This window comes from Aulostomus chinensis, chromosome 24, assembly GCF_037954235.1.
Source record: "Aulostomus chinensis isolate RoL2024-O1b breed Wild chromosome 24, RoL_Achi_v1.0, whole genome shotgun sequence".
NCBI classification, from domain to species: Eukaryota; Metazoa; Chordata; class Actinopteri; order Syngnathiformes; family Aulostomidae; genus Aulostomus; species Aulostomus chinensis.
In genome coordinates, this window is record NC_141343.1 from 11,976,173 (window position 1) to 12,003,093 (window position 26,921).

The following is a 26,921-nucleotide window of genomic DNA, read 5'->3' on the forward strand; positions in this document are numbered from 1 at the left end:
CTTTCAATATAGTCTTGGAGGGACGTGAGATGCGTTTTGTTCGCACTCACTAATAAGATTTATAATTAGTTTCAATTCGTGTAAAAAGTCGTTCATTCACAAAGATAATTAGAGCATTAAGTACAATTACTGATTCGTCACTCCTCAGCCGGAACTTTTCAATCACGATGCCGGTCCGACACGTTTTTCTGGCGTACCATACATTCTTCTCCTCTCGCAGGGTGAGCAGTTCTTGTCCTGTTAGTGGAGTTTGTCTTGTATTTAGCTCGTCATGTCGGACACATGGAGCAACATCCAGGCACACAAGAAGCAGCTGGACTCTCTGCGGGAAAGGCTGCAGCGACGGCGGAAAGACCCGGCACAACTGTCCGCTGGTACGGCACCGGAACTCAGGGCGCCTCGGGAGGGTTGTTTTTGTTCATATAATCGATGGAGCATTGATCCAAGTAATTGGAGAATAGTGCTGATTTAGGTAAAATTGCTATGTATTTACCGGAGGATAATTCAAGAGATCATTAATGGAACACAAGTTTAAAGGACTACATGGTCAATTAGAGCTTTTTTATCATTTGATTACCACAAATATGAATCCACAGCAGTTTTGGTACCAAGCTACTTTTAGCCACTTCTAACCCCTATTGGTTGTGTTAAATTATGAAGGTGTTTTCCTCTGTATCTCCTCCTCAAGATGGTGGAGGCAGTGCAGATGCTTCCACCTCCAGGAGCGACAGCCCAGCCCCATCAGCTCCTTTCCCCGCTCAGGAGGAGACCGAAAAACCTCCAGATCCCGAACTGGAGAAGAAGCTGCTGGGCTATTTGTCAGATCTGAGTCTTTCACTGCCGACAGACTCTCTTGCCATCACAAATGAACTCAACAGTGTGAGTCTTTGTACCCAAAACTCTCAGGCAGAATATAAGAATGTGCTGTTTTAATCATGTTTGATCTGTTTCATTCACAGTCTGAAACAGCTGTCAGTCACGGATGCATCCATAGTCTCCTGCTTAAGTTCTCAGCTCAAGAGCTCATCGAGGTCCGACAGCCCACGTTAGCCTCTTCCTCGACAGCGTCCTCTTCCCTCTCTACCATTGTCATAGCTGTGGATCATACAAAACTGTGGGCTATGATTGGGTCTGCAGCTGGAGCTCAGCGGGCAGGAGTCAAGAGAAAAGCCGAAGATCAAACCCAGCACAAAAGAACTCCAGGCTTCCCGCCATCTTTACAGATTTCCGCTTCTCCTCCACACTCATCCACCTCCTCTGTGACGCCGGCTACGATCTCGCAGCTGGCAGGACCGTCGGTGTCGGGGAGCGGGCCGGACAAGAAGAGCAGGAGCAGTAAAAGCCAGTCGTCTCACGTGGACATGGAGATTGAGAGCCTTCTGAACCAACAGTCCACTAAAGAGCAGCAGAGCAAAAAGGTAGGAGATGGGACATTCCATCGCCGGAGAGGATGCTGACTTGGTGTGTGATTTCATTTACATCTAATTCCTGTACAGGTGAGCAGAGAAATCCTGGAGCTCCTTAATGCCAGCACTGCTAAGGAGCAGTCCATCGTCGAAAAGTTCCGGTCTCGCGGCCGAGCGCAGGTCCAGGAGTTCTGTGACCATGGAACCAAAGAGGAGTGCACGCGCTCGGGGGACACACCTCAGCCGTGCACCAAGCTACACTTCCGGTCAGTGTTTCGTCGAGTACATTTACGAATAGCATTGCATCTTTGCCATGCGCTCCTGTTATAACCTGGATGCATGATTATGGTTTGGAATTCAACCGTTTTGGCGAAACACTCATCTCATGCAAAACTGTCAACTTCTTCATACTTTCAGCTCCACAAAACATAAAAATATCTCACTGGTCATATTTCAGATTTATAGGTTTTAAAAGTATTCAGTTTTTCAAGACGGAAGTCCAAAGACGAATACGATTCTCGTGTAGAATTTTTCAGTTGTGTGACATCACTCCCATACTGGGAGATGGCCTCACAACGTCCTCTCAGTTCCACAGTTTACAGCATTCATGGATAAATTATTCATATAAAGGTAGAGAGCTTTGTCCTCTAACAGTTCACGTTGTCCTTTATGTGACAGGACTTAGGGCTTTTGACTAAAACTGAACTCTGAAGGTTCTACTTTTTATTTCTGTCATTCCATTTTCTAGCAGAAATGCTTCTTCAGGTTACTCTTTAAATCTTTGACACAAGAAGTAGATCTTGAACAGAGGAAAACGTTTAGTGAAGATTAGCATTCCACAAGTCCGAGAAAAGAAGGTTGGAAATGAGTGACATAGATGCTTCAGTCGTCTGCAAATGTGTTGATCAAAATTAAACTTATTGTATTTTATGACACAGGGAATCTTAAAGTCATCAAATCCGATGCCACATCAAGCAGATAGTTGGCGTTTCAGATGAAAAAAATGATTGAAGTTTCAGAATTTTCTATTGGAATTTTTCTATTGGTAAACACATTTTTTATATTCTACTCATGCAGCTGTTTGTTTTTTCATCCCAGGCGCATCATCAACAAGCACACGGACGAGAGCCTCGGCGACTGCTCCTTCCTCAACACTTGTTTCCACATGGACACCTGTAAGTACGTCCACTATGAGATCGACAGTCCTCCTGAGACTGAGGGGAGCCTGCTGGGGCCCCAGACGGGGGCCACCGAACTCAGCCTGCACGCAGAGGACGCGGACAGCAACGTGGGCAAACTCTTCCCTTCGCAGGTGAGGAAGAGTTTGGAGGCAGATTTGTAGCTGATGTATGTTTGTAGAGTGCAGACGTGTTTATAGACAAAGTATTTATAGTAGTATTTGTCTGTCTAGTGGATCTGCTGTGATATCCGCTACCTGGATGTGTCCATCCTGGGTAAGTTCGCTGTGGTGATGGCCGACCCTCCCTGGGACATCCACATGGAGTTGCCCTACGGTACACTGACTGACGACGAGATGAGAAAACTCAACATCCCCATCCTGCAGGACGACGGCTTCCTCTTCCTCTGGGTCACTGGCAGGTAAATGCAACCAGCAGTTGTCCGCATGTTCCCGCGCAACCCGGAACCTCAGGTCCGATTGGCGGCTTGATACGGAAAGTCGGCTGTTGCTTTGTCTTCAAGCTTGTGTTTGAGTCTCAAGTGCACTTGTCACCCAGAGGGATTTAGACCCAAAGGTCTGGGTAAAGGGAAGCCACAGGTAAATAAAGGCCTGGTTACTATTCGAGGATTTGGATGAATGTTAAAGAGAAAGCAACATGCGGCGGTAACTGCTCATCTTGTTCCAGGGCTATGGAGTTGGGCAGAGAGTGTCTCAGTCTTTGGGGGTGAGTGTCTCCCTCAAGCCATTCGCCACATTCAGATGCATCAGAATGGTGGAGATGCCAGTTGTGTTAACTTCTCATCCCCGTTTTCTTTCTCAGTTACGAGCGCGTGGATGAAATAATTTGGGTGAAGACCAACCAGCTTCAGAGAATCATCCGCACAGGGAGGACAGGCCATTGGCTCAACCATGGGAAGGAGCACTGTCTGGTACTGTTCCATGTTCTTCAGTGTCTCCCTCCACTAACAGTCCTCTAAAGTTGTTGTAGCAGTAAGATGAACCTTTATTAGTCCCTCAGTAGCTGAAAAGTGTAACAGGACATTAGCGTGACACCATCTACTCATTCTGTTCCAGGCTCCACAGAGTTCTGGAGTGGCCGTAGAGAGAATTTTTTTACATTTTGAAGCCACGAGTTCTAACTTGTTCCCTTGATTTTTTTTAAATTAATTAATTTATTTTTATTTTGGAACTGCAAGATTTTTCATCCATCCATCCATCTTCTTCCTCTTATCCTGTTAAGGGTCACGGGGGGGGGGGGGTGGAGCCTATCCCACTGGCTACGGGCGAGAGGCAGGGTTCACCCTGGACAGGTCACCAGTCCATCACAGGGCCAACACATAGAGACAGACAACCATTCACACTCACAGTCACACCTACGGTCAATTTAGAGTATCAATCAGCCTCGTCCCCTCTTGATGTCTTTGGACTGTGGGAGGAAGCTGGAGTACCAGAGAGAACCCACACAGGAACAGGGAGAACATGGAGACTCACACAGAAAGATCCATGCTGGAGCCGGGACTGGAACCTGGAACCTTCTTGCTGTGAGGGGACAGTGCTGACCACTGCACCACCGTGCAGCCCCCATAAGATTATTGCCTCCTCAAATTTGTTATTTGGTGGCCAAGAGATATAACTTGTTCCCTCAATTTAGTTATCATGAACTAGTTCTATCTTCACAAGTACCAGCCTGGGAACCCATCAGCTAAGTCTGATGACATGGCCTCTGGGTATAAGGGCCGGTATTTTGGCGGTCTGGTGTAGCCAGTGGATATCCGCCCCAAGACTTCCTTGTTCTGTCCATCTCTTACTGTTTACAGTCTGTGGAGCAACCTGAAATGTTCGCATGGTGTTGAAAGATGACGAATACGAGCAGATTGTTCTAAAAGTCGCCAGTTTACCCTCGGCTAACAGTTGGGAGCCACTGAAACAGCTTTGTTACATCAGCAGACTCCAGCCTTGTTGCTGACCTTGCATCTCAGCAAATGTGCTCTGTTTCTTTTGCAGCGCCCACACAACGCTCTGGTCAACGCTCCTCAAACGGAAACCTGAAACCTCCCCGTCCTGACATTTTCACCCTTGGCTTGTGCTTAGAAATGACTCAGTTACCAAATTGGGGGGGTGGGGGTTGCATCTTTCAGGCTCCAAAAAAACTAAATTGAGGGAACAGGTCTCCCTGTCGCCAGTCCGGGCCCGTATTTGTGCCAGATACATGTTTAACATTACACATTTATGTCTTTTCAGGTTGGCGTGAAAGGAAACCCTCAAGGATTCAACCGAGGTTTGGACTGTGATGTCATCGTGGCCGAGGTAAATAACAACGTCACCAGTGGGAACCACCAGCCTGATAAGATGGCTTCATAGAACTCCCATGTCTCTTTCCCAGGTCCGCTCCACCAGCCACAAACCTGACGAAATCTATGGGATGATAGAGAGACTGTCGCCCGGCACCAGGAAGATCGAGCTGTTCGGTCGACCCCACAACGTCCAGCCCAACTGGTAACAGAGCTTCACGACCGTCTTACATTTTTATAAATACATTCCTTTATCCCACCTTTTCCACCTCAATTCTTCCCAGGATCACTCTTGGAAATCAGCTGGATGGAATTCACCTCCTGGATCCCGAGGTCGTGGCTCGCTTCAAGAAACGGTACCCAGACGGCGTCATCTCCAAACCCAAGAACATGCAGTGATGACATCAAATTTACAAAGGTTTTTGCTTATTTTTTTAACGCTAGTCAACTAATTTTTAAATAAACCATGATTTGACCAAGATGAGTTTTCTTCTTTGAGATAAGATTTGAACCCCCCCCCCCCCAAAACAAACCACAGGAGACAGGTTTAATGTAAATATTATTATTTTGTTAGTCAGGAATGATTAGCTTAGCATCAAACCATAAACTTTTTTTTTTTTAACCTGGTTTGTCACTAAATTTGGATGATTTCTCACCTTCCTCCTCAAAATCGGCAGTTTATTTCTGCAAATAAATGCCTTTCAGTATTAAATTAAACCAGGTGTTTTTATTATTATTAAAAAAAAAAAAAAATTAGCAAGATTGAGCCCGAGCAAATACGGCTGAAAGAAATTCTTGGAAAATTTTAACTAGCTAGAAGCTTTGGAGCATAAAAACTAGCCTGCAGATTCTGTTGGTAGTTTGTGTCAGTGAGCCTTGTTAGCGAATACTTTTTATGAAATTAAATCAAACCATTCCTGATGATGAAATCTTTTTTTTTTATGGTCGTTGCGTAATGCTAACGTGCTAACTTTCTCAACCTGCCCGAATGACCTCATTAACACATTTATTACACAGAGGTTGTGGGGGGGGGGGCGGACGACGACGAACAAATAAAAAAAAATACAATAGAAAAAACAGAAGAGATTAATGCACTTGTTGGCGGTGAATGCTGTAAACTAGCATCTCCTTTCTTGTCAGTAAAAGGTCCATTTGGATGGATCCACTCATGTCCTCACTCCAACTGAAGTATTCAGTCTGAAACCAAAGTCTGTTTCAGTCCATTCGTTGTTCCCGTTCTTTCATATCCCAGCGCAGTTCTTTAGAGGCAGCGAAGATGAAAAATTCTACGACCGACAGCGCGACTTCCTTTACATCTAAAAAGGAAAAGGGACGTAAGACGTATCTGCTCAGCTTTCAGGCTCCTGAGATCCAAGCGTGAATGAACTTCGAGTTCTGAAGTCTTTGTTTTGTTTCGCGCCTCATCAGTAGGTCGCGTCCACGGCGTTGATGTTGCTGTCAAGCTGGTGTCTAAAAGACAGTCTGGCCTTGGTGGAGAAATAAATTTGGGAACCGCGACTCAGGGTTCCGCATCCCTCGCTGTCGCTACCCCAGGAGGTCGTGGAGGACAGACGGGGCTTCATCTCCTCTGCTGGCAAAACGAGAGAATAAAGGTTGTTGTTGTCGTTGTTTTCAGACATCCCACAAGTTTCCGGTCTCACCCAGAAAGAAACTTCACATCCCTTTGTCATTTCTTCCTCATGTCACAGGTGAGCTCAGAAGCTTTGCCGCGTGATTCGGTATGTGGTGACCTCATGGTCGTCTGGTTATCTCCAAATTAATTTACTTCGCTGCAGACGTTGCAATGCAGAGGCAGGACTTCCTAGCTTACTTTCTTGTTACTGAATAATTTGTCTCCCTGCACACGAGGCAGCAACTCAGGGATATGAAGTTAAGTCTACAGGTCATCAGGGTGTAGTTGCACCTCACCTGCCACCGGGGGGCACTGCCTGCTTTTGCAGCGCTCTTTACAGCGTCTGTAGAAGGGGAAACACTGCAGCATCTTCACACCCATGATATCTGTAAAGAGAGGACAGGAAACGTGTGAAAGACGTGAAAAGGAGTCCAAACCGGGCTAGCAATATTTAATGACTTAGGTGTTAGCGCCTTCTCTTACTGCCGACAGGTGCGAGTGGCCGGTTTAATGGAATTATGATCCTGTGCTTCCACGCCGTGATAGCTTAACGTTAGCTGGCCGCATTACTGAATGGAGGGGAACCAGCCAATCAGCTTTCAGCAACTCCACTACCATCACCGTTGTCTAATCCTGGGAAAGGACGTCAGTGGAATACAGCGGCCACAGACGTCGATAAGCCCTGCACTGACACACACAAGCAGACAGATTACACAGAGGTCACCCGACCTGGGCGAGTTATGACTAACAGGTAGAGACGTGCAGATCTTAACTCCACCTCCCCCCTTGCTGTGTCCATTCCAAGAACAGATAATCAACTTTCTACTGTTGTGTTTCATTCAACCTCGGGGCACAACTATTCTTCTCCTTCCCCTTCTGTTTGACGACAAGATGCCACTCGAGCATGAACGCCTGTCTCCGTTCCGGCTGATCTCTGACATCCAAACAGCGCAAACCTCTGATTTAAACCCCGCGGAGCAACAAGTCAGATCGGTAATTTCCCCCAGGGGGGTCCGTCTATCTGAGGCATCTCCGAGTGATAAGATAGAAGCTGTCCCTGAGCACAGCTGCATTTTACTGTTGCGACAAGAGGCATTAATTTTAGTCTATTCAGGTTAAGAAGTAGGTCAGGTGAAATAGAGCAGATCTCTTGGAACTGTGGTCAAATTTGAACATGAAAGACTTGAACGTGACTTGATGGTATCTTGTTGTCCTGCGACCGTCTAGAAAACTGTGAAACAAAGGTTGTCAACACTTCCGACACTCCCAAGTTTTCGCAGGAATTTATTTATTTTTTTAATCTGCTCGAGATCCACGTACTCAAAACAGTCCCGTGAGTGGAAACAATACATCAACCTGCAAAAACTTGGTGTGTTCCAGTTTCAAGAATGAGCACGTTGGTATTTTTCTACTAAAACCAATTCTTCGACATAAAAAAAATAGAAGTGGCGATTAATGCAACCCTCAGGAACTGAACTTTGGTAGTGAATGACATGGCATCTTTTGGTACTTGATAGCATTGAAGCAATTAAGTTGGCGCCATAAAAGTATCAAAGTTCGATACCTAGTCCAGTTCCTACAAAATTTCACCATGGCACACAATGGATAATGGATAAAACAAATTTTCACCAAAAAGGTTTTTTTTTTTCAGCTCTTCGTGCCTCAGGAACGCAGAGAAATCCAGCCGCATGCATTTAGATTGAAGCTAATAGCTAATGGTGACAGAAAGCTAACATTAGCACATAAAAGAACAAAACAATACAGCAAAACCACGGGAAAAAATGTGAGTTATGCTATAATCTATCTAAAATCATCCAGCTGTTTGATTTTGGCTAATTAAAGTCTCGGGAACTGACATTTTTGGGCAGTTTTGTTGTTGTCGCTATTAGCTTCAAGCTAAATACAGGCGGCTAGCTCTTCCTGCATTCTGGAATCACAATCAAATTAAGAAAAAAGGTACAGCAGGTTTTGTCCTGTCACATGTTTATTTGGGCCATTTTAATTTTAGCTGTACTTCTTCTGTACCAATGTGTTTAAATTGACGTTAGATAGCCGTGATCGAAGGAGGAAGTGTAGATATCCGATAGCAAACAGGCAGTTGTCTTGCAACGTATCGCGCACCGAGCGTGCACATTACAGGGAAGAAGGGATAATTTTACATCTTTTCTCCTCCATTTCTTCTGTTTTCTTTTTTGTTTTTATTCTTGTCTTTCACAAAGGTGTGGCTTGGTAACCCAACTCTCCTCGCACTCACAGTGAATCCATTATTCCATTATAGTTAGCTCACGAGTGTAGCGCGCACAGCGAGCAGAGAGCTGACCATGTTTATGCCCACTAGCTTCATTACTTACATAAACGTTATAAATTCCTCGAGTACCAAGCCTGTGGCCCCCCCCCCCCCCACACACACACACACACCCCATAAAAAGACAAAACAAAAAAAACAATTTGTGTGTATTGCAGACAATCGTGAGGACTTGGTCAGTGGTGTGGAATTTTTGGGCACAGATCATGATTGGCTGTGGGGGTCTGGCAGAGAGGGAAAGGCTGGAAGAGAAAAACAACCCTAATGGCCACACATGCACGCACACACACACACACACACACACACACACACACACACACACACACACACACACACACACACACACACACAGAGACAGTACTCACATTGAGCCCAGAGAGGAGGGGGTGGGTGGGTGACGGGATGATGAGAAACCAAGAAGGAAAATAAGAGATGGGAATGGAGCGAGGAGGTAAAAGGACTGAAAACAAGTCCGGGGAGGGTTTTGAACTTGAGGGCTTGAGTTTTTTGCTCAGCGACGGAGGCTCCAGCCTTGGAGGCAAAGCAATAATGTGGTTTTACATGTTCAACCAGCTGCGCGCTGCTAATGTAGCCATTATTGAGCCACTGCCCTGCAGGGAAAACGCTCCCAGTTAATGACTTATTTCATCATTTTTGAGTGCATGTGATTGCAGAGGAATCTGGTGCAGGTTAAGCTACTTTCAGACCCCCCCCCCACACACACACACACACCTTTTAGTCTCTTATCTGCTATGTAAACAATGTTAAAGCAGAGCACTTATACAGTAACGTGAACTCGCGGTCAAGCAGCTCCACATTATAACCCCAGTCAGTCACCCCCTCCGTGGGCTCACATAGAGGTGCGTGTGTGTGTCACTGCCCTCGACACACACCTCCAAGCATCAGTGTGTGTGTGTGTGTGTGTGCATCCATTAATAGCTGCATACAATCCCCTTTCATTCCTTTTAATCACAGCCAGCGAATAAATCAGCTTTGGACGCGTTGCTACAGACGTCTGATAGACAGATCAGATCTTGGATTAGAGGTCAGTAGTGGAAAGTACAAGTTTTACATTTGAGTACAGTTTTTAAAGAAGCCAATATTGCAGTTTCTATTTCACTTCCTCTGTCTGACAGTCACAGGAATTAGAAGAATGCTATAAAAACATGAAATCCTCACAAAAATAATGCATTTTTTGTTTTGTTTTTTAGCAGAAAAATGTATATCGATACTACATTGTAATTAACAGATGTCAAAGCTCTCTAATCTTTCTGTGTCCTTGAATAAATTCCTGAAAACTTGCTTTTTTTCCACCATCAGAAGCTTCACTCAGACTGAATATGATGCATTTGGAGGGAAAACTTCCTGAAATATTCAGTTTCTCTCTATATTTACAAGACAGAAAAATTCAGGAGCGCAGGAGAAATGTTGAACAAGAAAACTCTCAGCATACCAAGCAGGCTTAGACCCCTAACCCCCCCTAAAACCAACCCACTTTGATTAGAGATGTCAAGTACTGAGTATTTTCATTCAGTTGCAAACCTACCTGAATTAAATGACAGCCAATCAAAGCTTTATTGATATCTTTCCGTTTCCAACAACTGCTTTATTTCTCTGTCATTTTCTTCATTGAATTGTGCTCCGGCACGTCCTCGGGAACCGAATGGAAAGGTTGGAGTGGCGGGGAGCGACTGAACTTTAAATAGCTAATCCCGGGAGCATGGCACATAGACACGCCCGCTCCTCCCCTCCCTCCCTCCCTCCCGGCTCCTGATTTGCTGCTTGTCACCCAACCCACACATGCTTTGTTTTGTCCACATTTTTGTTGATATGAATGATACACACACATAAAATCAAAAATCAAAAATAGCTTGTTGTGTGTAAATAACTCATCTTTGTATGGGTAGAGCCTCTATTGTTGCAGGGTGACACAAAAAAATAATGAATTGAGATTTGTTTCCTTATAGTGTAAGCAACAAGTAAATGTACGGAGACCCGGAGTGGACAAAAAGTGTTTAAAAAAAAATGTACTTCTGTGAGATTATTGAAAAAGTTTTCATGAAAATGTTTATATATTTACTGGCCAGTTTGGCAACCAACAAAATATATGGAGGCCAAGAAATGCCACACTCATTAATATTTTTCTGTTTTTATTTCCCCCCAAAAAAGTATCTCAAAATCTCAAGCTAGCAAAGCTTGCTAATTTGTTCTGTTGAGATAACTTTACCTCGTTATGATGAGATCATTAACCGATATTATGAGATACATGAACTCCTCACAAACTAAAAGCATCAAAAAAATTACACACGTTTTCTTCATTCAGGACAGCAAATTTGTTATTTTTCAGCTAGCGACTAATAAAGTAATATTCTTGATAAATGTTTTGATTTTGAAGTTTTCAGTTAAGTACATTAAACTACAAGAAGATTTTTTCACAGATCTCGCATTTATTTATTTTTTTTCTTCTCATGTCCTGTCCAGGGCTCCATAAGTAAGCACTGATAAACGCTTCTTTTTAAATGATCAATGTCTGATTTTAATTTTTATACACAAAAGCAAGTTAAAAAATATTGTTTTTTTGTTTTGTTTTGTTTTGTCAGTTGAATTCGATGACTAGCGAGAAAAAAAAAAAGAGTTTCCCTTGAACAACAAAATCTTTCTGGGAGTTTTCCCCCCTCATCTTGCAGCCTCTGTTTACGCCATGTAACAAGATCAAATTGTAACAAGTGATGTAACGGTGAGGGAGGCTGTACCGCTGGCAGACGTACACATGAACCTTTACCTCGCAAAGCACTTCTGTGTCCAGCCGTCTTACAAGGTTTCTTTATATTTGACCACAAACACTGAGACCAGAATGAAGGATTGATGCTTTATATAACAGTATTTCTGCTAGTATACCTTAAAGGCCACACCACACAAAGAAAGCCCCTGTCTACTAAATGGTGGGGGGTGGGGGGGTAGTTTTTAGATATCATGCTAAGAGCCAGACAGTCAGTGCTATCGAGGAAACAAAGATCACGTGTCACTTCCTTTCATCTGCAGCCATCCAGGAAAACAAAGTCACGCTGACCTGATTGCACAGTTTAATGTGTTCATGTCTACGCTGTGCAGGACGCTACAGGACATTTTACGTAAAAACTGGTGGTTCACGCTAGCCTCAGAATGCTAATACACAAGCATTTACAGACAGGCAGCGCTCAAAAGACCTGTAGGTACTCAAAGATGCTGTGAAATTGGGCTGGGGAGAAATGAAATACAATTTTAACAAAACAATACAATGGTAGAGACTAATTAGTAATAAGGAAGCTAACTAACACGGGAAACAGTTAGCATAATGAGCTATATACTAGAAATAGAGTGGCATATGAATGACCCCTAAATCTTGGAAGTAAGTTAGCATACGGCTTCTGTGAGTCACAGTCAAATGAATGAATGGTTAGCTTATGAAAATTGTTTAACATTTTGTTGTACGGAGTAAAATATACATCAGCTGATGTCACACTTGTGAATTTTAGCAACAGCAGAGAACACGTGGCTAAATGAGGTGACAACCATCATCACGGCAGTAACAACAGAAGCAGGAAGCTAGTTGTGTTGCCGATTGAGTGTCTTTGGTGTCGTTTGAGTGTAGCATAACGTTAGCTTTCTGACTGCTAGCGATGGCATTTTTTTGCTCAAAAAATGGCATTCAATTTTTTTTTTGCCACAAAGCTTAATTTCGACAATAACCTAAAGTCCAATATAACAGTCCCTTTGGCTCTTGAGTACTCATGGTGATGCTAATGTTCACGTCAGCCTCCAAAAAAAAAATCATTGTCCCTGTAGCTGTAGCATTACATGGGCCGACATATGGAAGATGCCCAAAGCAAGGCTGGGCCTCATGATCAGGGTCACATACGTCGCTCTTCCAAGTCCTCGGAACCTGCACCTGTGGCACAGCACAGAGGAGACACGCCAACTCTGCAGTTCCAGCAACCCAAGCCTATCTATATCTATATCTTCTAAGGCCGGTACAGATGGCGCCATGACAGAGTGCTACACAAGTTAGCTGAAGTCCAAGAGACCCGCAGGCTGGAAGCTAACAACCCCAGCCTGCTAACATCAGGGCTGCAGCTCCAGTTCATCCAGCAAGGGACGAAAGTCAGAGCAGCAGCACAAAGCAGTGGTCCCTCCTTTCCCCTGGAGGTGAACGGAACATTAGAGCCGACCTTGACCAGCAGCTAAAGTTCCCCAAGGACATCACACCTACCACCCTCTGGCCAGACATCGTCCTCTGGTCCATCCCTACGAGCACAGCCATCATGGCAGAGCTGACAGTCCCTTGGGAAGAGGGGGTGGAATCTACGTTTGAGCGAAAGAAGAAGACACCGACCTGGCAGCTGCACGTTCTCAAGCAGGGTGGAAGGCAGCTGTTTTCCCAGCAGAAATCAGCTTTGCTGGAACCTGCACCCTGCGGCTCATGGTGCCCCTTAGAGTTACTGAATCCAAGCTGAGGTAGTGGCAGGGAGACGGCCCTGGCACTGTCTCACCACCCTGAGATGTTCCAGGATTAAAGGGGCAAAACATCGGTGAGGGGTGGCTCCCGGCTGACGACCCTGCAGCAGATCCACTGGTACCATCAGAGGTACAACAGGCAGCAACACCAAGCAGAAACACTTAACTGTGCTTAGGTCCAATGTTAGCGATTAGCTCTCTGGTGCATAAACTTGGCAAAGATTGATTTCACTTCAATCAGTGTATGATCGTTCCAGCTGAATCTGGTTAGGAAAGTTTAAAAATACAGAGTTTGACCATTTTTCTATTTCATTTGTTAGCCTCCATGTTATAATTCTGTTCATTAGCTTTAGCATTAGCATTAGCTGGACTAAAACTGGTTCGCGGATGTTATTCAAAGTGGGTCTGAGCATGACGGCAAGAAATGCTCAATGCCCTCAAGTGACCATGATGTATAAATATTTTTTGTGGGCTTAAAGAGAGAAAATATATATTTATTTTGATTCCATGAGATATAACTTGTCCCCTAAATGTCATTACTTTGAATTTTTGAACAAGCTATATCTTGTAGCCATGAATTGATAAAAGATAAGTTACATTTTGTGGCCTAAACATGTGTATTTTTTTTTCTTGTTTATAATTTTTCCTCCCCTTTATATGGCTGCTTTGGGGCTCCGTAGAAATCACTCAGGAAACTGTCTGGTTGTAATTATAAGCACATTTATGAAGCTGTTACACAAAATATTAGGTGAAACATTGTCATAACGTGTGTTGCTAAGGTTTGCCGAGCTTTTTTAATCATACGATATTTTAACGGCTGGGTCATACTGTATCCAAAAAACTTTTTAATACTTAAATCCACAGTGACCTCTTGTTCAGAAGCCAAGGCGTTCCCTGCATCGGGCTCCAAATCTACATGATGTCATTTAAATTTTTTTTTTTTTTTGCCAAAATTGAGGTGAAAACATACTTTAGTTGCCAAATAGAATAATAAACCAGATCTTGTACTTGGACATAAGCTTTAAAAATCTCTGCTTGCATTTTAATACTGACTCACGAAACACCAGTGTGTGAACAATGAGTCAATACAATGATGTGTGTGTGTGTGTGTGTGTGTGTGTGTGTGTGTGTGTGTGTGTGTGTGTGTGTGTGTGTGTGTGTGTGTGTACTTATTCAGGGTGTCCATGTGCACTCTGACACGTATGGACGTTCAGCTGCAAATATGGGTGAAGGACGGACGCGCCTCACCAGTGACGTTCTCTCTGTTTAAAGCGACTCACTGTGGATGATTAACAGCAGTTGTACAGGTGTGTGTGGTGGGGGGGGCTCTCCAATCTGCACGGTTTTGGAAAAACTTCCAATGATGAACTCTTGAGCTGCAGACGCCTTGTGGGTTCACCTCACTGACGCGAACACGCACTTTCTTTTGTTGTGCAACAGATTCCACACTGAGGTTAATGACATGTCTTTAGAGTCAAGTGGTGCTGCCTCTGAGCGTGTAGCTCCTCGTTCCTCTCCATGTAAGGCCTGGTAACTGGTGCCCCCCACCCCCGGTGCCCCCCACCCCCACTCCCCGGGTGTGATTATAACACAGCAGCTTCCTGTGAGCCTTCCTGAGGAGGCTCAGATATCAGAGGCAGGGCTACTTCCACTGAACCCTGCCTTGAGTTCCATGTCATACCCCTTCAGCCAAGGGGAGGGGGGACACAGACAGTGTCCTAATAGTGACATCATGACGGTAATTTAACCCCTCGGTGCCTCTGCCCTACTGGCCGAGAGTCTGGAATAGCTGCAGCGAAAAGTGACACCAGATGGTAACAGGACTTAACGATGTAATTTTAGGTTTTATTTGTAATTAAAGGTTTGCAAAAAAAAAAAAAAGAAAAAAAAGCGCTCGTGCGTGTGCATGTGTGTGTCTCTGGATGACTTGATGAGGTTTTTTTGGTTGTTTTTTTTTGGTGACTCGTCAGAAATCTGGATTCGAAATAAACGTCCCCTTACCAGAACTGGCACAAGGTCAAAAGAAGTAAGTAACTGTGGGTAAACTACCATTTTAATTTTATTTATTTATTCATTTATTTTCAGCAAAAACTGTTTAAAAGTTCTGTTTCATTCATTTTATTCTTTTTATTGATTTTAGCGTCATTTTATCTTAATTTCTTATCACATCCTGGTTAATTTTCTCTTTCAAGTTGATTTTTTATTTCCTCTCTTTGCTGTAAAGCAGCTTTTTTTTTATAAAAGGTTGTCTTATGGATTTATTGATTGATAGATTGATTTACTTACGTTTTCATTGATGTATTTACTTATTCATCAGTTTATTAGATGGACTCTATTGATTTGAAAAAAAAACATTCAACCCTCATAGTATACAATATGAATTGTGATTATATTTTGAAATTTAAATTGTGTATCATTAGACACTACAGCAGCCACGGCGTGGAGGTCACAGGTGATCAGGGAGCGATTGACTCCACCTGCTGCAGCGACAGTGACTGAGGCTATTAAGGTACCGTGTGTGTGTATGTGTGTGTGTGAGAGAGAGACTGATACACACTAGAGGTTCAACACTCTCAGTTGGTGCTCTGTGCTGTAAGTTTGATCTTTTTTTCATTCAAATGTCCAAAAAAAAGGTTAAAATTGTTGTGATTTTTTTTTTTTTACTTGAAAAAGAAAGAAAAATATGTGTTTGGAACGATCAACTCATTATTAAGAAGAAAAAAAACAAACAAACATTAATAAAGCAAATTAAAGATTCTACAGTGCAATCGAGTTTTTGCAGGACCAAACTGGTCTGAGCCTCTGGGTGTTTACTGCTCAACAAACTAATTCTGTGTTTTCCCCCTTTGTCCCCTCCGTCCTCCCTCAGCCCTCCAGACATTCCCACACCCACAGTTTGTTGATCTTTTTGGTTCCCGCTGGCTGGCACGCATCTGTAGGGACCGGGACCAGGGCTGACCGCCTGGGGTTACTCAGGGTCGGTTCCAGCTTCACTCCTAATCCTGCTCTCGTACTACTTGAGCGTCCCATTATCTTACATGCAAATTTAGCGATAGTATTGATCCTGAAAGATAGAGAAAGGAGCCTAATCTCAGATTACCACATAGTATGCAAATTATCTGATAATCTGAGGCCAAAGAGCAGCGAATTCTTGACCTCTCATTTTTGCACAAAACCTCATTTAAATAAGAGAGGGATTTTAATCTCTCCTTCTTAACAGCATGTCACAAAAGCAGGACTGAAAGAAAATTAGGGGTTTAAATTGCAAAGGTTAGCTAGCAAAGCGCTAAAGATGCATTTTAGGGCTTGGACTTCACATTGTTAGCATTTTTTAAACTTCATAAATTGTTCCAACTTGGAGCTCACGCGTCCTTGTTTTGTAAGATCATCAGTGCAGTTAAAGAAATCATTGTAGTTCTCACATCTGTTAGCAGGCTCCGGTTAGCTTAGCATAAAGATGGGACTCTGGGAATAGCATGCCTGGGTCTATCCGAGGCAAACAAAATCAATTTAACAGCACCTCCTAAAATCCATACAATAACTTTGAAAAAAAAAAATCAATCCATGTAAAAATACGGAAGTGCAACTATTCCTTTAATTCAAGAAATGTAAAAAAAAAAAAAAAAATCAATCCATGTAAAAATACGGAAGTGCAACTATTCCTTTAATTCAAGAAATGTAAAAAAAAAAATCAATCCATGTAAAAATACAGAAGTGCAGCTATTCTTTTCATTCAAGAAATGTAAAAAAAAAAAAAAATCTACTAGGAGAGAACTTTCAAGTATTGCTTTATAGGTAGAAAGTCAGGTAAAACATGGACAAATCTTGTTAAATATCAATTTGATGTCATTTGCACACGCACACCCTTGAGTTTGCCGCACCGCTTTGTGGCTTTAAAGGTCAGTCTTGAGATCATTGGTGGTTGGGATCATGACTGGGCGGTGGACCTGTTGAGTCAGTTCAGGTCTGAGCTAGAAATTGATATTTGGCTGCCACTTTTAAATGAGCCCTTCAGCCCCGACAGGACCAGAGAAACGTGTGTAAATGCGGGGAGTTCATTCAAAACGTAATATTATTATCAACCCGGTTATATTCTTTCTTTCTGCCTCTATCCTCCTCTTCTGTGTTTTCATTATTCTGGTCCGTTCCAGCCTGTTCTGCTTCAGTGTTTTTCCCTCCTCACTTTGTTTTGTCAGTCAAGCATGAATAGACGGGACAGAGGAGGGGCTCGTTTTTTGGGGAAAAGGCCGACGTTGTGAAGTAATGGCTTCACCGCAGGGTCTCAACAAGTGCGCAAGGCGAACACACCAGGGGAATTTTGTCCCCGGAGGCTTGTCCCTTTCACATGCTTACGTCCGTTTTTCTTGTTCCCCTCCTGTTTTTTTGGGGGCTTTAAGCGCATGTGTGCTCTTACATCAGTGCTTATGTCTTTCTTTGGGTCTTTAGGATCGCGCCATTCACATGAGAAGTGGCTGAGATTGGGCCTCTTTCCCGTTTTCCTCCCTTTGTCCACCATTCTTTCATTCCTGGTTCTTCACTTGCATTTCCTTACTTTCTCTGCTTTTTCTGGCCAGTCAGTTAGCTAAGGTGCTTGCAGTGTTGAACTTTACATTTCCCTTTTTTTTTGTCAAAGCCCAGTTTCCCCTGGGAACCCTGGAAGTTTTTTTTTTTTTCTCCAAACGCACAGATTTCTGCACTCAAAAAGTCAAACTATTAGAATGTTGTTATATTTAGCATATTTAAGCCTAATCGATCCAAATGTTTCCAACAGTAGCGATGAAAAATGCTTGCTAAACCCCAACAAATTTCCCATCAAAAGTGTGGTGGCTGATGTAGCAATGAATGCTAGCTTACACAGCCATCGCAGTTTGTCTTTTTTTTTTTTTTTTTCCAGCAACTTTTCCCCGTCGTGGAAAGTAAATTTCCACAATAAAATACAAAACTGTTTTATATCGCAGAGGTGTGTTCTTACATGATTAACCTAGCTATTCAAACCCAGAAAATGCTAGCATTAGTTGCTAATAGTGAGTTAGCAAGTTCTGTAAACGAGTGTTGACTACATGTCATTCTCTCATGATTGTGAAATGACACAACCTGAATAAATGTGATGCAAACACAACTTAAATACCTCTCCGGTGAACTTAAGTTTCATGGTAAAATACCAACGAATTTTCTCATTAAAAGTGTACTTGTTTAGCATTGAGTGCTAGCTTACAATATCATTGATTGTTTCCCCATTTAAACTGATTGAACTGTTAAATATTGCAGAGCTGTGTGCGTACGTAATTGTCGAAGATGTTTCCACCAATGTTCATACACAGAAAACATTGGCTACTAGTTGCAAATGATGAATTAGCAAGCCCTTTTTGCTAGCATTAACTACAGACTGTTTCAGTAGAGTGAAATGACACAATGTGAACAATTGTGGCTAAATGTAGTTTGAATAAAACTTTAAGAACTCTGTAGTGAACATAACTGCCACAGAAAAATACGGACACATTTCTCACCGAAAGTGCGGCGGTTGTTTTTGCAGTGAATGCTAAACTAGCCAATGAACATCGCACCATTTTCCCTCCTGAGAAGTACTGGAAGTTTGTGAAGACACACACACACACACACACACACACACACACACACACACACACAAGTCGGCAAAACAAGACTACTACAACCAGGTCATATTGTTATAGAGTTGTGTGCTTAAACAAGTATCCCAAAATGTTTCCAGCAAACAAACCCAGAAAACAAGCTACACTAGTTGCTAACGGTAAGCTGCTAACGATTTCTGTTAGCTGTTATATGGTTGTTACAACAGAGTGAAACAACAGAACGTGAACACACGTCACTAAAATTAGTGCCAATAATTTATAATAATTTCTATCACATTTCGGCTTTTTTTTTAAAGCAAAAATGACAAACTATGAGTTTATGCCTGCAAGAAACATTTGGTTTAAACACTCCGACAACTTGGTTGGATTTTTGCTGCTGGTGTTATGAAAAATTGCGAAATATTTCGCTCTTACTGAGGTATTGAGGTCATGGGAAGAGGCCTAAATGAATTCATCTGTGCTGCCAGGGACGTTTCCTGCTGCCTTGAGCTTGAGCGTTGGGTTATTTAGTGTCTCTCAAGACACACGGTGTCTATATTTACCTGGGAGCAGCTCCACAACAGGCTTTTAACTTGAAAGTTAGGTAACAATTACCACGAAGCTGCTCCATGGTAACAAATGATTATGGGCTTAACCTGGACCTGCACTCTTAGGCAGCGGACCAGATTGTGTACTGTTAATGCAGCTGCTATGTTCTCAGTGTCCACAGGAGGTGCTCTGACCTTTGACCCTGTCTCAACACACACCAATCCTGTTAGACCTGGATGTCTGGCTGCATGAGCGCAGCATGAAGTGATTCATTGACAGAAGTTGATTCTGCAGGAAGTTTAAAAAAGAGGAATGCCTCTGGAAATCTTCAGCGGAGAAAAAAAGCGCATGAACCCCATCATTAAAACTTGGCGAAACAACAAATACTGTTTGATATTTTTTATTTCATCACCTCTCATTTCGTTACAAAAATAAACCAACCCAAGTACAAGGACATGAAAGGAGCGTAAAGAATGATTTCGTTTTACTTTGTTCCACATTTTCATTCAGTAATGATCTTCGTTAAGAATAGAACCGAAAAGGAAAATAAGGTAATACCCACAAACCTCGACAATATCATTCATAAAATAATGGAGGAGGACTTGCTCTGTTCCAAAAGATTAGAGGCACACGTTGTGAGACAAAAACCGTCCAGGGGCATCAAAAGCGAATCTAAACGGCGTCAGGCCCTGAATGTGAACTTTGGAGAAAACTTGAAAAGCAGAAACGAGCCCTGATACCTCACGAGAGCTGGGATGATCTCTTCCACTTTCACAATCCGTCCTCGTCCTGCAAAAGGTCAGAGGTCACAATGTTATTTTCATGGTTTGGACAGGAAGTAAGCACTCTGATGACTGACAGAGTTGTTAATTATAGACGCCAGCAGGGCGTTAATGTGTAGACATTTTGCAGCGTAGGACTAACATAGGACTGACTGTCATTGCATGTTTAGAGTACGTGTGTGTGTGTGTGTGTGTGTAATGTGTTTTTCAACCTGCACCAACTGTAAATCGAGCAGCTTTTGGCTGAGCAGTAGCACCCTTTGCTTTGATGAGTCGTAAAGTTCGGTGTGCTGGTGCATTTACAACAATTCTTCTGAGAATTAGCAGAGTACTGCACTACTTTATCATGATTCGAAGTGAAACATCTTATTTTGAAAACCAGACCGGGACAGAAAGGACACATGTTTGAACATGAGATTAAAGAGTACAAACTGCAGCTGCTAACAGCTAGCGTCGACCTCTAGGTTGTTTTTTTGTTTTTTTTGTAATCTCCTTCGTAAGTCCCCTCAGTAATTCCTCGGCTGTGGCGTCCGAGCAGGAGTTTCGTCCACGGCCGTTCGGACCTTGGGAGCGCTGGGGAGGAATGACAGTGACGCTGTTGATCAACTTTGCCGCGTAAGCTCTTTAACCAGTGTGTGTGCTTTCAAGCCACACAAATCCAAATAGTGAATTTAAACATTTACAAATCATTCCTAGAGTGCAGTTCCTGTCACCCATGGAAGCAGTTGTTCTCCGTTGCTCTCATTTGCCCCCCCCCCCCATCTACGCTCCCTCTGTTCCCAGTACATCAACACAGGATCAAAACCATGCAGAGGCCAACTTTTTTCCCACTTCCTCTTTTCCGTCAGCTGCAGACCCGATAAATAAACCCACGATTACAAACGAAACAATGCCTACGCCGAGGCCAAGTCAGGTATCAAGCTGGGGAATGGCTGGCAGATTTTTAGCGACCAATCACAACGGCTCACGTCGGTTAGATGAGATTGTTTTGAATATTATGACTTTCTTCTTTCAGAGACCTCATATTGAGGTTTGAGGTGGAGATGTCATCCAGAGGCTGAAGGGACTACGACCGGAGTCCTGGTTTGTCCTGTAGCCTGAGCGGTTTCACCTGCTGGCCTGGTTGGGTTGAAGCAGCATTTTTGTTTAATTGTAAGAACGTTCTTGCCGATACGTTTGCAGTGTCCTACTTACATCCTTGCTGTCCCGACAGTCGCCGCAGATGCATCCCAGGCAGCCGTTGACCACCTGGATGCCGCAGAGCACCATCTGCAGCATCCCCATGGACAGCAGGATGGAGAACAGAACCACGTGCCACATCACCACTTCTTTGGGGTACTCGCATAAAGTCCATATGGTCTGGTTGACAAGGTAGCTGCCGGAGTCTCTGCAAAGGAAGAAAAACAAACAGTTCTAATACTTGGATTTTGGATGCAGGAGGAAAATGTGTGAAGAGTTGAGGAGACAGGTGTCAGTGGTCCCTCAGTGGAACCAGTCCAGAGTGGATTGTTTGACAATGTTTTTGCTCAGGTGAAATGATTAATGTATATTTGGAACAGTAAAAATGAAGGTACCATCAGTTACCTGTCAGCGTATTTGAGCATAATTTAGTTTAGCTTTGCCTAGCTTAGCTTAGCTTAGCTTAGCTTAGCTTAGCTTAGCATAACTCAGAATCTGGAAACTCCTGTGCCATAACATCATCACCCACACAGGTATTACGCATTACATTTTTATGACCAGTATATAACAACAAAATGATTGTTACTTTTACAGAACTCTTACTTCATTGAAAAACTCAACTTAGGAACCAGCATGGTTTGTAGGTTCTTATACATGATGAAACATAAACAAACAAAAAAATTAGCTAAATTGCAAAATTATTTGCACAAATGGGCCCAATTGAACAGACAGGAAACGGCGAGATCAAGGAGTGCCGGAAACTAAAACAGAAAAGAAGCTTTAATGTGAAAAGGCAGTGACCAGGTTCGGCATGAACATCCCCGCTGTCGTCACTGTTGGGAAGCTCCTACAAATCAACCACAGGCTCAGATTTCTCAATCGCTCTGCTGCCTAATGGCTGTCTGATAATCGGGTGATTCACATTTCCTGCCATCAGATGCCGATGATTGACTCCATTTCGTAATACAAAAAAAAAAAACCCAACGTTGAGTTAACATGACCTCTGACCAAGATAAGAGCCTTTGTCTGGGAAGCAACACTAGCCTCACCAGGAATAATTTTCATGAAAGGAACTGTGAACGACTTAAAGAGAGACAACGGGTCCAGCCTGCCCTCTGCTGGGGATTAGTGGTACACCACCACTGTGTTCAGAACCAGGAACTGAAACTTTTCTGCAGCTCCAACGTGAGTAAGAAGAGCTTGTTAGTGCCCTCAATGTGAAGCAGTAGCCAGGATCTATTTAACTCTGATGAGGATCCCCTACATGCCCCCCAGAGAGTGCCTTTGGTGGGACAGACACTCACGTGCCGAGGTTCTCAAAGGGGTAGTCCCATTTTCCATCTTCTAACCGACACTTGGGTCCGATAGCAAGACCAGCCGAGGCGACGCTGGTGCAGTAGATCGCGCCAACCAGGCCGAAAGCAGAGGAGAAAACAGAGTTCAGCATCTGAAGTAGAGAAACACAAAATACTGTATCATCACTACATGAACACTCACGGCTGTTTTGGGGTTTTTTTTTGTTGTTATTTTCCTGTCACTGTCTAATGTTTGCCTGCCTGCAAATTTTGATTAGCTGCAATAAAATAAAATTATATTTACAAGAAAGAAAAACAGGAATCAAAAACCCATCATGACTTCAGTTAGCAGTTTAGGAAGTGGTTGGTTTATCACAGTAATCATTCATGGTGTCACACAATACAAAGTACAAGATAGAGGATGAAAATACGCAGTTTCACTGTAGGTAATGATTATCCATGCCTTCTAAATTCCACTCTGCCTAAACTAAAAGACTTTCCTCGTACTTAGCGGCTAATTTGAACTCTAGGCTAGAGTTTAATTTATGGCACTGTTTGCTCCTCTTCTCCTTGATAGGCTGGGCTTATCTTTTCAGAATATGTGCTTTTGTTTCAGATTCCATTGAAAGAAGGGACACAGACGGCGCAGCGGTTGGGTCATGTGATTCTGGAGGAAACACGCATAACTCAAGGAAAGTGACGTGCACCACCGAGCAAATATTGTTTTAGTACACTTACGTTTATTGCATGAGCTCTAAATAACTACGTGCTTTTATCGGGAATTAGAAACATTATTGAAAAGGTTTTTTTTGTTGTTGGTTTTTTTTTGGACAACTCAGGAACTTTTGGGCAGAAAATCACCACCCTGACAGGCTGGGATTAGCCCTCCATCAATGGAACTAAGAATTCTGCTCTTAAGACTTTAATCCCAGCACTGACTCCAGTTACGTGGCTGTAATTACTGCTGAATTGCTATAGTTGATTTCAAAATATGGGTGAATGAAATCAAACATTCGTTTGGTGGATCTAATGTGGTCCTGCTTTGGATCAAGTCCCTCCTTTCAAGACAGTGGAGTGCAGCAAGGTTCAGTTTTAGGACCTCTGTTATTTCCTTTATTTGCATGCACCCTGTCAATGAAATTGCTCAAAATTTCAGGTTTTAACATCACGTGTATGCAGATGACAGGCTAGTCTGTAGAGATGAGTCACCAAACAAGTAGAATTACAAACAAAACAACAACTCTTGGACAGTACGAATTAGAAGCTCAGTGTTCCAAACTCAAAACTGAAGCCACAGTTCTCCAAGCAGATCACCCGTTTTTTTGTAATTAAATTAATTTAGAATTAATTAATTTACTGAACGCCGTCGGTGCCCTCATCCTTGCATGTATTGATTTTAGAGTTCTGTTGTTCTTCTTATATATATATATATATATATATATTTATCATGAATAAATTTAAACGTGGTTTATTAGCAATACAATCCATATCAGTCCAGTTTGCATTTCCTCACCCATCACCTTCTACACCACAGGTCTCAATCTGGTCCAGTAAAGGGCCGTGTGGCTGCAGGTTTTCATTCCAACTGAACAAAAGCAACACCTGATTCCACTTAAATCAATCAAGCTGTGTCCTCACAGCTCATTGGTTGGATCAGGTGTTGCTTTTGCTTGCTTGGAATGAAAACCTGCAGCCACACGGCCCTTTACTGCACCAGTTTGAGGCCCCTGCTCCACACTGAGCAGACGCGCTGTCCAGTCTCAACAACATCCTGTAAATCTTGCAAATGACTTGACTCACCCGGCAACGGTTGCCGCAGCAACCTTTCCCGCAGCAACCCTTGCCCCCGGCCCTGATAGCCGAACAGCTCGGGCACAGCATCTGAAAAGTTGTGAAAAGAGAGCGTTACCTCATTTGTCAGGAATGAAGTTTGGCATCGCGCGCAGGGAATCACAAGTAGAACTCTACTCTGGAACCCTGAGCTTCTTAAAATGAAAATATGTTTGCCCGTGCTTAGTATTGTCCCTGTGCAGGTGCGTGAGCATGTTTGCTTATCTCTTTAACCAAATATTTGTGAATCCTCAGTTGTATTCTCTTGTCCCAGAAGCCAGTGACATCCGGGGGGGGGGGGGGGGGGCTTCCAGGTTTGGTGCCAGACTGTAATACGGTGCTGATAAGGACAAACCCTTCAGCAAGACTCAAAGGTCTCCCTGATGCATTTATGAGAGATTTCTGAATTATTTACTGCTCCTGCCAACTCGTCAAATGTCAAGGCACTTTTGGCTCCAACTAGATTGTAAATATGTGTGTTTGCCTTTGCTGAGGAAGTTCATTGGCTTCCCTAAAACCGAAATGCCGGAAAAAAAAAAGCTAAAGCATTGATCAACGTAAGTTCAAAAGAAACCAGCAGAAACAGAAACTCCCATGAGCGCGTGAATATTTAAAAACCAGAATCCTTTACTTTTATCCAGAGCAGTTCAACTTTTTGAAAGTTTCATCATGATTTTTACATTAAAAGCTGAATTAAATGTGTCAAGAAACAAGTAAGAAGGTTTTGTTTTTAATCAACCGTTGAAAAACTAAAAAAAAAAAAAAAAAAGCAGAATTTTTTTGTTACGTTACACTTCAAAACAGTTTGATGCCACAGTAATGAACAATGACATTAATTGTACTAAAAAGATTGTCAACCACTGCTCCAGTTGGGTTCTGGGATATATTTAGAGAATGTGAGACGCCGCAAAAAGTCAGAAACCAAGAAGAAATTGAAAGAGAACTACAGCGAATTAAACGAACAGATGAACAAAAACTAACCATAAAAAAATTCTTTTTGGAATTATCTAAAAAAAATTTAAAAAAAACGCTCAGAAACAAGAATAATCAGTAAAACCCAATAAAAAAAAGCGATTAGATTTTACAGGTTTACTTAGCACCTTGCTAATCGCTCAAAAAGCTCAATAAAACTCACAATAAAACATTGAATTCGACTTGCACACGGCTTCTAACCACGCGTTACTCACAAAGAGGCCTCCTCCGATGAGCCCCCCCATGAGCCAGACCTGGAGCGAGATCTGGTCGTTGTCCAGACTTTTGCCATCAGGGAAGAAGAGAAGCAGGTTGGCGATCATGCAGACGAAGGCCGTGGGCAGCAGGATCAAACCCACCAGACGGGCGCATTTCCCCGTACAACACATGATCTGCTTCCTAAGTCTTTCTCTAAAGGTCAAGTACAAAATGAGTAAAACTCTCCCCCCAAAAAAGGAATAAATAAATAAGGCGGAGAAGGAAAATGAGAGGCGCACCTCTGATGGCTCACAATCTCGCTCTGCGAAAGTCAAACACAAGCAGTGACAGTAAGAGCGGGGAGGAGAGAACAAAGGCCACGTTTTTGGTGTGGCAGCTCGCAATCTGATGTCAGACCTGTGGGGCTCCTTATTGCTTCTTATAGAAGTGCTTTAAGGGCAGGGCGAAGGGGGGCAACTCGTCCTCCGGCAGCTTTAGGGTCAGTTTGGACCCCAAACAGTAAAGAACGCAGGGGTTTTTTGTGTTTTTGGGGCTCTACCGTTCTGCCGGATATCCTTCGCTACCTGCTAATGAACAATCGGTCTGTTTGTTTAATTTATGGCCCGCCGCTAACACACGAGAGGGTTGTTCCATGGGAACGGTCCACCTCTTCAGCGGGAACAAACAGTCCGGTGTGTGTACATCATCGATTAAACCCTCAAAAATACGAGGCCTCGTTCATTAAAGGCTCCTATTCGCAAAAAAGGTTCTTTATTTTACCCTCCGTTTCGTCTTACAGGCGTGAGACAAACCCTTTGACGTAAAAATGTTTCAACGCTTGTGACAAAAGGTACACAAATGATGTCACGTCCTGTTTTCAAGACTACGCTGAAGGTTTAAGAAGTCCGATAGCAAATTTCTGCATTATAACTTACAGGGCTTTGTAATTAAAAAATGATAAAGTTTTTTATTATTATGCATCATTTTTTCCCCTCTCTGTCCATGGATGGAAAAAATAAAATAAAAAAACGAATTTTCAGCAACTGTGCAAATATCGTTCTTACAACCCACAATGGAAATCCCAAAATGACGGAGTTTTAGCTCAACTTTGTCCGTCGACGTATCAGTAACGACGTACATATTACAGGTCTACCCCCGCATTCAAGTCGGATTTTCCGCTCTTATTTTTGAAATTTCCAAAAAATCACGGCGCGAGTAT

General features: G+C 43.0%; 3 protein-coding genes and 1 long non-coding RNA gene across 12 annotated transcripts; 2 read left to right on the plus strand and 2 right to left on the minus strand.

Annotated features, from left to right (window-relative positions):
- The first annotated feature begins 141 nt into the window (after window positions 1-141).
- mettl3 (methyltransferase like 3) lies at window positions 142-6,532 on the plus strand. Of its 2 annotated transcripts, XM_086196862.1 has the most exons (12): window positions 142-374; window positions 689-879; window positions 960-1,418; window positions 1,497-1,672; window positions 2,505-2,718; window positions 2,818-3,005; window positions 3,272-3,310; window positions 3,407-3,515; window positions 4,828-4,893; window positions 4,970-5,082; window positions 5,162-5,295; window positions 6,514-6,532. In XM_086196862.1, the coding sequence occupies exons 1-11, from the start codon at window positions 272-274 to the stop codon at window positions 5,274-5,276; spliced, it is 1,773 nt and encodes a 590-aa protein (XP_086052988.1). In that variant the 5' UTR covers window positions 142-271; the 3' UTR covers window positions 5,277-5,295; window positions 6,514-6,532. The 2 variants fall into 2 exon arrangements, with proteins under 2 accessions (XP_086052988.1, XP_086052987.1); XM_086196861.1 differs by lacking the exon at window positions 6,514-6,532 and having other exon boundaries at window positions 5,162-5,356.
- Window positions 5,435-19,353, minus strand: LOC147238739 (uncharacterized protein C17orf114). Of its 6 annotated transcripts, none has more exons than XM_086196878.1 (4): window positions 19,333-19,353; window positions 6,994-7,192; window positions 6,807-6,896; window positions 5,435-6,468 (listed from the first exon to the last, which is right to left on the minus strand). In XM_086196878.1, the coding sequence occupies exons 3-4, from the start codon at window positions 6,889-6,891 to the stop codon at window positions 6,302-6,304; spliced, it is 252 nt and encodes an 83-aa protein (XP_086053004.1). In that variant the 5' UTR covers window positions 6,892-6,896; window positions 6,994-7,192; window positions 19,333-19,353; the 3' UTR covers window positions 5,435-6,301. The 6 variants fall into 6 exon arrangements, with proteins under 6 accessions (XP_086053004.1, XP_086053003.1, XP_086053002.1 ...); XM_086196877.1 differs by lacking the exon at window positions 19,333-19,353 and adding an exon at window positions 13,188-13,335; XM_086196876.1 differs by lacking the exon at window positions 19,333-19,353 and adding an exon at window positions 13,188-13,205 and having other exon boundaries at window positions 6,994-7,197.
- On the plus strand, window positions 15,012-21,491 carry LOC147238740 (uncharacterized). 2 transcript variants are annotated; one of them, XR_015111741.1, is made up of 4 exons: window positions 15,068-15,141; window positions 15,280-15,335; window positions 15,730-21,141; window positions 21,244-21,491. It is a non-coding gene; the product is annotated as an uncharacterized LOC147238740 (long non-coding RNA). The 2 variants fall into 2 exon arrangements; XR_015111740.1 differs by having other exon boundaries at window positions 15,012-15,335.
- tm4sf5 (transmembrane 4 L six family member 5) lies at window positions 19,837-26,100 on the minus strand. 2 transcript variants are annotated; one of them, XM_086196871.1, is made up of 6 exons: window positions 26,002-26,100; window positions 25,720-25,915; window positions 24,503-24,583; window positions 22,712-22,854; window positions 21,423-21,615; window positions 19,837-20,235 (listed from the first exon to the last, which is right to left on the minus strand). In XM_086196871.1, exons 2-6 carry the CDS (start codon window positions 25,891-25,893, stop codon window positions 20,218-20,220), a joined length of 609 nt encoding a protein of 202 aa, XP_086052997.1. In that variant the 5' UTR covers window positions 25,894-25,915; window positions 26,002-26,100; the 3' UTR covers window positions 19,837-20,217. The 2 variants fall into 2 exon arrangements, with proteins under 2 accessions (XP_086052997.1, XP_086052996.1); XM_086196870.1 differs by having other exon boundaries at window positions 25,720-26,029.
- Between the last annotated feature and the right edge of the window lie 821 nt (window positions 26,101-26,921).

Bases quoted from the DNA above. Each gene is read 5' to 3' on its own strand.
- mettl3 (XM_086196862.1), top strand. From the start codon at position 272: ATGTCGGACACATGGAGCAACATCCAGGCACACAAGAAGCAGCTGGAC. The intron at 1,673-2,504 runs GTCAGTGTTTCG...TTTTCATCCCAG, and splicing joins TGCACCAAGCTACACTTCCG to GCGCATCATCAACAAGCACA. The intron at 3,516-4,827 runs GTACTGTTCCAT...ATGTCTTTTCAG, and splicing joins ATGGGAAGGAGCACTGTCTG to GTTGGCGTGAAAGGAAACCC.
- LOC147238739 (XM_086196878.1), bottom strand. From the start codon at position 6,891: ATGGGTGTGAAGATGCTGCAGTGTTTCCCCTTCTACAGACGCTGTAAA. The intron at 6,469-6,806 runs GTGAGGTGCAAC...TCGTTTTGCCAG, and splicing joins GCAGTGCCCCCCGGTGGCAG to CAGAGGAGATGAAGCCCCGT.
- tm4sf5 (XM_086196871.1), bottom strand. From the start codon at position 25,893: ATGTGTTGTACGGGGAAATGCGCCCGTCTGGTGGGTTTGATCCTGCTG. The intron at 24,584-25,719 runs GTGAGTAACGCG...ACAACTTTTCAG, and splicing joins TCATCGGAGGAGGCCTCTTT to ATGCTGTGCCCGAGCTGTTC. The intron at 21,616-22,711 runs GTGAGTGTCTGT...CTTCCTTTGCAG, and splicing joins CCCTTTGAGAACCTCGGCAC to AGACTCCGGCAGCTACCTTG.